This window comes from Aythya fuligula, chromosome Z, assembly GCF_009819795.1.
Source record: "Aythya fuligula isolate bAytFul2 chromosome Z, bAytFul2.pri, whole genome shotgun sequence".
NCBI lineage: Eukaryota > Metazoa > Chordata > Aves > Anseriformes > Anatidae > Aythya > Aythya fuligula.
In genome coordinates this window covers 15,579,063-15,591,773 of record NC_045593.1, presented here as the reverse complement: position 1 = coordinate 15,591,773, position 12,711 = coordinate 15,579,063, and the positions used below count along the sequence as shown (strand labels likewise).

Sequence of the window (12,711 nt, the reverse complement as noted above, 5' to 3'; positions counted from 1 at the left end):
CGGAGCGGCGCTGCCAAGGCGAGTGGGGAGGAAGGGGTAAGTCTGCTGTTTTCGCTTCGACTAGAGTGCCGGGACTTCAGATTTGGCAGGGTGTCCGCTTGTTTCCCCGGCTGAAAAGGCCGGCTGTGGAAATTTCCATTGGAAAACAAAAAGTGAAGGGAAGTGTTAAGTGGGAGCGCAGCTCCTGATTGGAGGCTGCAGAGGCAGAGCAGCATCGCCAGATGCCCCAGGAGCTTCGCGCTCTCCTAGCAGAGCCCTGTCAAGGTGGACAGTGTCCCAGATGTGTGGGAAGAGTGAACAGCTGGCTCTGCTGATGCTTCTTGGGCCAGTATCTCATCCTCAAAGTGCTGTACCCCAAAACGATTTTGGTACAACTGCAGGCAGGGAACGTGGGGACAGCGGGATTTCTCAACATGATGCTGGCACTGCAGCAGCTGGCTCTTGTTTGAAAAGATCAGTAATTAAAAGTTTGGTGTTATTTATTTATTTCTGAATATGACAAGATTGGTGAAAAGCCTACCCTTTATCAGAATTTACTGTGTCCAAAACATCCTGTATTTACTATCAAACTCTGATGTGAGTGCTGGAATCACAATATTCCACAGCCTCGGATGTGTTTGGGAGCAGTTTTAAAACTTTATTTGGGACTTTTCTGCACACATTAACCCCAAATTATTATGTTATTGGAATAGAAGGATAACTACAGAATTTCTTGTATGTTTTGATTCTCATAAACATTAAATGGACGTAGTGTGGGCAGGAGTTTTTGTAAGATAGGGCAAATCTGAAACTTGAGTTTTCATTTCCTGCTTTTGCAAAATTGTTTCTATTCCTGTATCCTTTAGAGATTTTTCAACGGGATCCAAATGCTACAAGCTGACTTTTAAAAAACTTTGTCTTTTTTCTTTTCTTTTCTTTTCTTTTCTTTTCTTTTCTTTTCTTTTCTTTTCTTTTCTTTTCTTTTCTTTTCTTTTCTTTTCTTTTCTTTTCTTTTCTTTTCTTTTCTTTTCTTTTCTTTTCTTTTCTTTTCTTTTCTTTTCTCTTCTTTTCTCTTCTTTGCTTTTCTTTCCCTTTCCTTTTCCTTTTCCTTTTCCTTTTCCTTTTCCTTTTCCTTTTCCTTTTCCTTTTCCTTTTCCTTTTCCTTTTCCTTTTCCTTTTCCTTTTCCTTTTTTCCTTTTCCTTTTCCTTTTTTCCTTTTTTCCTTTTCCTTTTCCTTTTCCTTTTCCTTTTCCTTTTCCTTTTCCTTTTCCTTTTCCTTTTCCTTTTTTTCCTTTTCCTTTTCCTTTTTTCCTTTTCCTTTTCCTTTTTTCCTGCCAGGAACTGTAATGCTTGCTATGTATCAAAATACTCTGGTGGTGCAATTTCTTTTAAGTCAGTGGACTTGCTGTTGAGTAGGTTGGATTCACACCCAAATCTGGAGTAAACTGGTCTGGATTTTTACTGGTGTAAACTGGCTCAGCACCACTGATTTCAAAAAACAGGAAATGAGGCTGTTCAGTAGCATTAAAATAAATTGCAGTTATTCTGAACAATTTTTCAACAACAACAAAAAATTACTTACTTAATTACTTAAAAAAATACTTAATATAGGAGAACTCAATTGCAAAACAAAAGAAATATGATTAAGGAGTCAACAGTAGTTCAATTTTATGCCCTTTTACTTTATTTATTTATTTATTTTAACTAAACAATGCAATGAGTATCCTGCTGTGTTCTGTTGTGGGAATTTCAGTGTCTGAACTTCGTTTAGGCATTGATCTCATTTTGTTTATTTTCTCTCTTTTCAGATAAAGCCCAGCCATGTGGGCAGGGCTGGGGCTAGTTCTGGTTCTCTGTCTCCTCCCAGGAGGAGGGACAGAGACCCAGAACTGCCAGGAGCCCCCTGAATGGCGGGTCGGGGAGGAGAACCCGATGCTGAACTCTAGGGGCTCGGTGACGGTGGTGGCTCTCCTCCAGGCTAGCTGATACCTGTGCCTGCTGCAGGCTTCCAGGTGAGCGTAAATCTCTTTCCCATCTTTTGTTAAAACATGAGTGGTAGATTTTTTAAAGCCATCTGAGGATAATGCATGTGCCCAACTACAGATGCACTCAGTGAACACTAGCTTCCTCAGAAGCCCCGGCAATCCCAGCTGGTGTGTGTGCCCTAGTGTAGGAGCGCTCTGCACCGGTGGCAAAGATTCTTCAGCTCTTAGCGTCATCCTGACTAACAGATCGTGTTCTCCAGATGGTATTTACAGCATCAGATCAGATCAATTTGACATCAGTGAAACCCAAAACACACAGAAAGCCAACAGAAACAGTTCCTCAAGAGAGATGCTTCAGCTAGGAGCAGATAATTAATATAGTAGGATGCTGAAGCCAAGAAACATAATTCTCTGACTTGGCTAGAACATCTGAAACAGTCCAGTTATCACTCATTTTTTATGTAAAATCTGTAGGGGGAATGGCAAATCAAAATGCACGTTTTTAATGTTCTTTCACAGCCTCTGTTCAGAGGTTCTAGATACAAAAAATAAAACATAAAAAAGAAAAATCCAGAAGATACAGTAAGAACTGGCCTTGCAAAAAATGATGAAGCATTTAAGGGAATCTGTTATATTTTCATACAAGTCCTGAGATGTTGGTGTGTGCTGGTTTCTTGAACCTACCTCAGTAGAAATAACTAGGTAGCATGACAGTAACAGGAGCAAGGAAATAACTTTAAGTTGACCCAAACAGGAATTACATAGAACCCTTGTCTTGGATTCATTTAGTGGTTGTGAAATCAGTTTGGCTTAAAAATTCATACTTCTGGTTTCACGGCTTGATTTTGATCACTGTAATAACATATGCGTTTTCCCCTATAGGCTGCTTAAGTTCATATTATGATAGTCTTTGCAAATTTTTCAAGAGCTGGATTTTTAAACTGAGAAATTTCTACCTCCATCGAAGTCAAAAATGAGCTTTGTGGTTGGCTTTCAAGGTAGCTGGACTTGATTCCATGCATTTTAGAAAAGCTGTATTCTTTCAAGTTCTAGAGTACCTCCTGGAAATGAAAAAATTAAAATGTTTTATATATATATATGGAGTGATCCTGATCGAATGAACAAAAACACTGTACAGCAAGAAAGGAGCTTTCTGTACTAGGTAGCAAGGCAGAAGGGGTTTGTGATGGAACAGAAAAAGAGGAAGACTGATTCCTGCCAGACAGGCTTTAAACACACTCTATAGAGCCATTTTTTCAATCCTGTTATTGTAACATCCCTTTTCTGACTATCACATCTGGCTGCTGTACAAACCTATTTTATTATAAAGGTTTGCTTTCTTGATTTTTCATCTTCCTGATATATTCACTTTGTGCATTCTTTAACCACCTATGTGACCCAAAGCTCAGCGTTTGAATACAGACATCTCGTAAGCTATCTTTGTTAGACCATGAAGAGTGTGAAAGAGCTGCAATAAAAATATCACTGAATTCATCTGAAAACAGATGTTGCCTTTCTTAGCTTTCTAAGCTCTTATAGAGTCTGGCTTGGTGATAGCATAGAGTCATACTGTCATTTAGATTGGAAAAGACCTTCAGGATCATTAAGTCCAAAGACATAGTGGATAGCTGTGGCAAATAGCAGGGATGTTTTAATGATGTTCGATTGTTGCTGTCGTGGTTTAACCCAGCTGGCAGCTAAACACCACGCAGCCGTTCGCTCACCCTCCCCCCTCCCTCTCTGGGACGGGGGAGAGAAATGGAAAGTGAAGCCCGTGAGTTGAGATAAAGACAGTTTAATAAGACAGGAAAATAATAATAACAAAATAATAATAACAATAATAATAATAATGTTACAATGGTGATAATAGGAAAGTAATAATAATATGTACAAACAAGTGATGCACAATGCAATTGCTCACCACCCGCTGACCGATGCCCAGCCTAACCCCGAGCAGTCCGGCCCCCTCCCCCCGGCTAGCCACCCCTATATATTGTTTAGCATGACGTCAGATGGTATGGAATACCCCTTTGGCTAGTTCGGGTCACCTGTCCTGGGTTTGTCCCCTCCCAGCTCTTACTGCACCCCCAGCCTGCCTGTTGGCAGGACAGAGCAAAAGTCTGAGGTGTCCTTGGCTTGGTGTAAGCACTGCTCTGCAACAATTAAAACATCGGGGTGTTATCAGCACTCTTCTCATCCTAAGCCAAAACACAGCATTCCACCAGCTACTAGGAAGAAAATTAATTCTGTTCTAACTAAAACCAGGACAGTTGCCATTAAAGCTCAGAGGAAAAAACATTTGCTGTAATGCAAGGAACATGGAGGACATTAACTTTTGTTGATGTGGCAAATAACTTATGTCTGGAAGCATGCATACATTTGAGAATAATCTTTTTGCATTGCAAAGCAAAATAAAACAAAACAAAACAAACAAACAAATAAATAAATAAAACAACCAACCAAACAGAAAAACCCAATACAATTGATTTATGGTCTTGCTTCTTCACATTCTCCTCTAGACTGGAGGACCTGCGAGTGAAGCTAGAGAATGAAGGACTTGTCAATATCTCGTATGTGGTTGTCAACCATCAAGGAGCTTATTCCCAGATGAAATTTCACCTACTGAAAGAAAGTGTTTCAGAGTATATTGCTGTCTACCAACAAGATGAACATCAAGCTGATGTGTGGACCACCTTAAATGGAAACAAAGATGATTTTCTCATCTATGACAGGTCTGTGTTTAAAAGGAAAAACAGGAAAATATTTGCACATATTTAGATTAATGCTTTGTAAATCTCTATATTAATTCATTAAAATAATCTCCTAACAAAAATGTTATAATCTAAGTTGCACTGAGTAAAGCACTTGAACTTTTGCTGGGAAAAGGAAGCTATGAAAGAAAAGTCTGCTTTTGCCTAAGTGAGTTTGGGATAAGTACATTCTTCTTCATAATTATTCTTCATAATTAATTGCATAAAATTAATCACTATTAATTTTAGATTAATATAGTTGAGTGCAGAATTTGATGATTCTGATGTTAAGCTGTTTTTATTCTCTGACAACTTCATTACATCCATATATTTGAAACTAGAATCAAGCCAGAAAAGCTACTTGAGCTACCTGACTTCTCACAAAAACATTGTGACTGAAGTTGCTGAAGGCGTCACAGGGACATGTATCTTTTGGCAGAACTAGTAATAATTATTTAATTGAAGTCCTGATTTTCCAGTTTTGAAGTGATGGAAATTATTTGAAAAGTCCTGCAGTTAAGATGTCCATCTCAGTTACTATTATGCTAGTGTAAAGAACATTCTCAGTTCATACTGAAGCATAATGAAGTTTGTTAGGGAAATAGAAAGTTATTTCACCTTTTTTTTGGTCCTTCTTGTTCTTGGGTAACATGATGAAATTAGGCATCAAATGCAAATTAGGGAGCAAATAAACCCCAGTATGGAAGGTTGATGTTGTATGACAGACAAACAGAATGTCATCCGTGGAGGGTCCCCAAAGCTGATACCTGGCCCACGTTTAAAGGTTGAACAATTCTGTGCTGTCAACATGTAGGATACACCTACACTGGCACTTCTAATTGATTTGGCAATAGTTTGTCTGTGATCCATTTTGGTTCTAGGAATTTTTGTCCTGCCAATCTGTCGTCCTAGATGTGTACTGCAAACATGTAGGGAGCTCAGGCTGGAGGAACTGCTGTTGACATTGCAGGTGGGGCGCATAAGAAGGTGCCCTTGTGTACAGCTTGCACATTTATTCCAGCTGGTCAAGGACATACCAGAACATTACAGTACAGACATGGGGCAAACACGCACTGTAAAAATTCCCTCATGCACACCAGATCACTAATGGAGATAGATCACAATGCTCATTCCCATAAAAAACAAACAAACAAACAAACAAAACGTTAAGTTGCATTAGGGAAAGGTTCTGCACCCAGAGGGTGGTCGGGCACTGGGACAGGCTCCCCAGGACAGTGATCAGAGCACTGAGCTGCTGGAGTTCAAGGAGTGTTTGGACAACACTCTCAGACATTTGGTTTGTTTTTTGGGTGGTCCTGTATGGAGCCAGGAGTGGGACTTGATGAGATGTGTGGGTCCCTGCCAACTCTGATATTCTGTGGTTCTTTGTACACAATAACCTTGTGGTGATCTGTACCAGTATGCAAACAGGCCTCCTCGTTAGTAAAACAGGTCTTGCTAACGTGTACCTTTGGTAACCTGGGTGCAGCTGAAGCCGAGTTTTCTGCCCGTGGAGTTGTTATGTCAGTCAGAAATCAGGCTTCACACTACAACTGATGCGGCTGAGCAGACAGGTATTTGTAAGGCAGATGCTGGTTTTTACTGTAAGTTTCTTGGAGGAAATTGCTCTCTGTTGGTCTGTACATTGTGGGTGGACTGACATGAATAAAATAAGGTATGTTAAAAAAAAATATTTAATTTTATTTGTGTATGTTTCTGCATACGTAACCATGAAGTTCTTTCTCTTCTTAGATGCGGCCGCCTAGTGTACCACCTGGGTCTTCCCTATTCCTTCCTGTCTTTCAACTACGTAGAAGAAGCTATTAAGATTGCGTACTGTGAAAACAAGTGTGGAAACTGCTCTTACACGGTATTTTCTAGTTTAATTCTTCATATACTAAGAAAGGAAACTGGATTTGAGCAGTACTTACATTTTTTTTTCAGTGTGATTAATCTCAAAAGACATCATTTTGAATCTAGATATTTCGTGGGTCTAACAGAGAACATTTACATATTTTTGAAAATGAATTAGATGTAATTTAGAATAGACTGATTATTTAAATTCCTGCCCTTGACCTAAATGCAAATCATTTTCAGAAATCTAAATACAACTTTGTGTGGTAATCCTGTTTCTGGAGCTAGTGAGCATTTAGATACTATTTTTGGGGACAGGTAGGTAATTAAATAGTATTTTGGGGGGAAACATGACAGCCAAATGTGAGCTGGTGTAAGTTACTATTCCTTTTAGTTTATATTTGAATGTATACAACATACAATAATATATTGTATAGAAGTAAATGTATGCAGTATACAATAGTTAATTTTAAAAACTGGTAATACAATGTGACAATTATTACTATTATGAAAGAAAAAGGGTAGCTTTGTTTTACATGTAACTAGGGATCAGAAATACTTCACGGATTACCAAGAAACGTGCATACATAGTCATGAACGTTGGACAAGAATCATTGTTTTGGTTTCTATCATACAGCTTTCCAGCTGAATGTAGGCCTCAGGCAGGTTGGATGTGGGAATATTTTTATTAGCAATTATGTAAACCATATTTTCTAAAATTTAATGTTAAGAGGCCTGTCCAGCTTTCAGTGTTGTAAAACAAGGTTTCTTTTGATACATTCACATATTTTTTTTTTCTTTTTTTTTTTTTATCCCTCTTGGTTAGCCTTAGGGGGGACAATTGAAAGTTTTAAAATGCTAAACACCACATATGGTGTTCAGAAGGCACACAGCACCTTTGTGCCTGGCTCACGTTCAGCCCCTAGTGCTTACACAAATAATCACAGTTGGAATCATGCAGTCTGATAAACACAACAATTTGGGAATTGAAATAGGACACAAAAAGTATGTGACAGAAAATCTTCCCTGCCCTATTACACTGAGTTACAGCCAACCAGGCAGCAGTGACACATGAATGTGCTTTAATCTTCAGATGGAGAAACCATTTTGAACAACTTTGCCAGCTGCAATGTTCTTATTTAAAGAAAGCTTTCATGTTCAGCAACTGGACATATATTGCTGACTGGTTTATCTATTTTTATGGAAACATCTTTCACAACCCCACTCTCAGTGGTATGAGATTGGTTTTCATAGCTGCTCCACTGGCGTGCTTACCTGTGCCTGAGGTGTCCAACCACAGAACCACAGTGGCAGTTAAGCTAGGGATGTGGGTGATACGGGGGATTTTTGTGCTTCCAACAAATCTTGGAGGCAGATGTTTCTTTCCAGTTTTTCTTTTGTAATTGCATCACGGAGGGTGTGGTAGACTCTGCTCTTGAAGCCAACATGTTTGGATTTCCCCTCCCCACCCACCTCCAGAGGTTACAGAGAGAACTTTTTTGGATAGTCTTTGTATTTTCTTGATTTTGTTGGAAGCTGGAATGTTAAATGCGTTGTTCTTTTCTGCAAGGAAATATAGATGGTAGCTCACCCCTTACATTACTCCATGAGTTTTTCAAAACTACTTATAAACAGCAGTTTAAAATATCTCATTGGTTGGGTTCTAAGTACTGCAAAAATACTTATATGATTAATATTTACAAGTAGTTTAATTAAATACAATGCTTTGTTTAAACTTATGTTTTGCAGGAACCTGATATTGATGCAACATGCGAAAACATCACGAAAAAAGCAGATGAAAAGCTAGCAGAGGTAGAGCCCAAACCAAGTGGTCAACACTCAAATCACAACCACCAACTGCACAGGCACAGACACCACCACCACCGCCATTCCAAAAATCAGAACCATCAGGCTCCTTCTGAAACTCAAAGACATCACCCTCACAGCGGTCGGCGTCACAGAGTTTTTGACCATAACATACATGATCAGACAGGTAGCCATGAACAGGTAGAAATTGTTCCTCCAGGAGAAGGTGTGGAAATTCTTAGACAAGATACAAAACTATGAAAAAAAGGGAAAACCAGCTGTAAAAACCAGTTAACCTGAAATTGGCAGACAGCATCGTCAGACTCAACATCTAGTAGCTGATGTTGTCATTGTCGACACCTTTTGTTTGAAGAGCTAGGAAATTCTGTCACTTGACAGTGTCGCGGAGCACTTCCAAATTCTTGCAGGTGACACGGCCAGCTGTTAGCAGAGGACATCACTGAATCCTGACAGTGACGTCTGCTCACTGCTGCCTGAGAGTCACCAGCAGCAGGAGCAAGTGAAACTAGCGACACCTGACAGTGACAGGAAAGGGCAGGAAACTGAGCATGAAAAACAAACTAAGCACCTTAAAAATGCAAGGAAGTCCTATTGCCTAAATTTATTTAATTGCAGCAGTGGAAAAAAATAATAGATTAATAGAGAAGTATTTCCATTACTCCCAAATGAAAATTAGACCACGACAGGTGACAGGAGTGTAGAGTTAAGGTTTTGCAAAGAGCAGTGCTCTTGGAATTACATAATACCTGTCAAACTCCATCAACAAAAAATTCATTAATATAAAGGAATTTAATTAACCCAGAGTTTGTTTTTCAGTTGCATGTGGGAGGTGTCGGCATTCTCGATTAATTTGTCTTCCTTGTTTCTCTTCTAACATTCTGCTTGCATTTGTGAGGACAGGAACATAAACTATGACCTAGGGGTTCCTGTCTGATGTTTTGCAATCAAGAATAGAAGAAAAGCAAAACAGACACTTTAATCTTTTTTTTTTTTTCCTTTTTTTTTTTAATTAAGATAGAATATACTCAAAAGCTTTTTCTGACCTGGGGATACAAATTATGTACAAGAAAAGCTTATTTCTAAACAGTGTGCCAAAATAACTTTTTATCTCAAGTGTAAGATACGAGCAACAACTGAATTATTTTAAAATCACAAAATCACATGTATGCTTTACGTTTGTGGGTTAGGTGCAGTATCAGGATCCACCGATGCATTCTACTACAGTTTGTAAAATCCCACTGAATGATTAATAAGGTCATGTCTGAAGTGAGAAGTGTTAACAATTCTTTGTGTGGAATCGATATTTTTAACAGAAAGGGACAGAACAAACTCAGTCTTGGTTTAATGTTTATCTTTGTTTATGACAGTACTGAATTTGTTAAATCTGTATTGATTAGCAAGGTAATATACCACTGACATTTGTGTAATTTCTCTGTTTGTAGCTTAGCTTTCTCTAATTTTGATTAACCAAGTTGAATTACAGATACAGTTGTGTAAAGGATTCCTGGATGAAGAAAGGAAAGCTGCTTTGAAAGCATACACCATAACTAATGATGATTTAATAGGAAAACTCTTACTCCTACGAAACCTGAATCTTTTTATGGTGAATGCTAATTAGCAAGAAAGTAGTATGGATATAAACAGAATGCCTACTTTTGGAATATATGGAAAGAGAATTTTCAATAAAAAGTATTCAGTATTTCTTCATGTGTTGTTTTTACTTTCACTTTACTTTTTTGGTTTGAAATACACTGTTTCTCATCATTTGTACTACTGAAGTGCTTCATGCTATTTATTCAAAACCGCCTCCGTTTGAAGTGCAAGTCCTGGCCTTTATTAAGACGTTGCTCTAAGTCTCTTATGGTATTTCGGAGAATTTCAATTTCCTTGTTTTTCTCCTCCTGGAGATGCTGCAGCTTCTGCAAAAATGCAAGAAAAGTCTTTGTTCATAAACATCAGGTGGGATTATTACCTGCAATACGCTATTGCTAATACAAAATATTAGAATATCTTTCTCAGTATTTCTTATCACAACATTACAAAGATGACTTCCCCAAAATCCTGTTTCTGTGACATCACAAAATTCCCAGCCTACAAAGACAATAATGCATATATAATTTGTATCAGTTATTGATGTCATTACTACCTTAAGTTCCAAAGTTAAAAATTCTGTATTAAAACCACTTCACGTGTAGGCTTTTGTTGTTGTTCATGTCAAAGGTATTAAGGTAAACTCTATCTATACCAACATCAGCGCAAAAGACATGAAATTAATTGTCTAGAGGTGGGAGAGATGTGTTGGAGAGAGTGAAGATGGGCCCTGTAAGACATGGAACTCTTTTTTTCCCAAATAAAGATGTATTGTGGAACAAACAGAACACAGTAACACCCCAGAGAACAACTGTTTGAATATGCAGATTAGAGGCTATTAAAGTACATACCCTTCGATAGATACTTTGTGGCAAGACAGAAGCATCTGAAAATGACTTTGTTGTTTTATTCTGGACTCTTGCCAATTTAGCATTGAACTGAAAGAATCAGGACATTATAAACATTAACAACCCAGCAAAAGGGGAAAAAAAAGCATGTTAATACAAGGATATATATATATATATGTATATATATGCAGGAGGAGAAAATGAACGGATGCTAAAAAATTCTGAAACCATCCCCCTTCCCTCATGTTCCAAGGATAACTCAGCCCAAACACTTTCACACCTTGCTTTTTTTTTTTTTTAAATACGTGAAAGGTTTAAAGTATTTACATAATTTTTCTGCAGTGAGGACAGTGTCTTAAAACTTGAGCCATGAAATACATGTTGAATTCCATTACTCAAACCTCTGCAGGATTAGAAGTTTTAAAACTCTTGGACATTTATTTAAAAAATAAAATTAAAATAATTAATAAAATAATAAACCACCTTCCAAGCATTTAGAAATACAAAAGATTAAGAATAAATATAAAGTATTAATTTTTATAGCTCAAAAAAATAGCAAAATTTTCAAGTAATTTAAACCAAGAACACCTCGAACTTCACTCTCCATGTGTATCAGGCAGGACTAGGTTTCAGAGCAGAAACTACTCAGATACCATTACAGAAGAGAACATGTGCCACTGATCTTTGTAAAGATGATCACAAGTTTCATAGGTTCCGTCACGTTAGTTTATGTACTAACTATGAGATTTTTCACTACACAGTCTTCTAAGTTTACCCAATGCATAACTGATCTTTAACTCAGAATAAAACATACCTCTATCTGCAGTTTAATTATTTCATTCTGCTTCTCTTCATCTTGGGTTTTCAGCTGCCTAGTTAGCTCTAGTATTTCCAGTTCTTTTTTCTCTATTTGTTCTCTAAACTCCACCTCTTGTGCTTCAGCTAATAACACAGTAACACCAAATATGATGACTAAATTATAGAATATGATTAGATGTAAAAAATAAAAACAGCATTTCCAAATATTAGAACTTCGTATTTCACAGGAAAACAATTTCAGTCAAACAAAATACACATCAAAGCTATGTGGAAGCCATCCTGTCCCATGAAAGTGAGACGAAGTCTCCTTAAAGAAGCATTCTGTAGATCACATTCTACAAAGACTTTACTTACCTTTTTTTAAGCTAAGTGGATAACCAAAAAATCCTACTTTTTCAAGGCTATGTCAGTAATGAAAAGAATATTAATACTGCAATCAGGTGTTTCTTTTTGCAGAATTATTTATCTGCAAAAAAAGGTATGATGTCATGCTCTTATTGAGCTGGAACACCCCCTCACAGCAGTCTAGCTCACACTTCAGTAATTTTCCACATAGCACTTAACCCAAAATTTCATGCCTTCAGATATTCAGTCAAAGTTCACAGTGTCTGTTCTACCTTTTTTGGAATTTCTGTTCATCTTACATTGCTGTAGTATTACCCTACTGCCATTCTCTAAGGGGAGACCTTGTACCCTGATTACCTTAAAGGAGGTTGTAACAAGGTGGGGATCAGGCTCTTCTCCCAGGCACAAAGTGATAAGATGAGGTGAAATGGCCTGAAGTTGCACCAGGGGAGGTTTAGGTTGTGTATTAGGGGAAATCTCTGAAAGGGTTGTGCAGCACTGGAACAGGCTGCCCAGGGAAATGGTTGAGTAATAGAGGTAGAACTTAGTAGCGTGGTTTAGAGGTGGACTTGCCAGTACTAGAATAAAGGTCGGACTAGGTGATTTTAGAGGTCTTTTCCAGCCTGAATGATTCTATGATTCTATGATTCTGTTCTCTTGAGCCAAGATCAAATTCATTTCAACACTATCCTTTTCTAGCTTTCAGGTGTCATT

The 12,711-nt window shown here is 37.9% G+C and overlaps 1 protein-coding gene across 1 annotated transcript; it reads left to right on the top strand.

Annotated features, from left to right (window-relative positions):
- SELENOP (selenoprotein P) lies at positions 1-10,102 on the top strand. The gene is made up of 5 exons (XM_032205881.1): positions 1-36; positions 1,788-1,991; positions 4,484-4,696; positions 6,467-6,584; positions 8,318-10,102. The coding sequence occupies exons 2-5, from the start codon at positions 1,801-1,803 to the stop codon at positions 8,957-8,959; spliced, it is 1,164 nt and encodes a 387-aa protein (XP_032061772.1). The 5' UTR covers positions 1-36; positions 1,788-1,800; the 3' UTR covers positions 8,960-10,102.
- Positions 10,103-12,711: the final 2,609 nt, after the last annotated feature.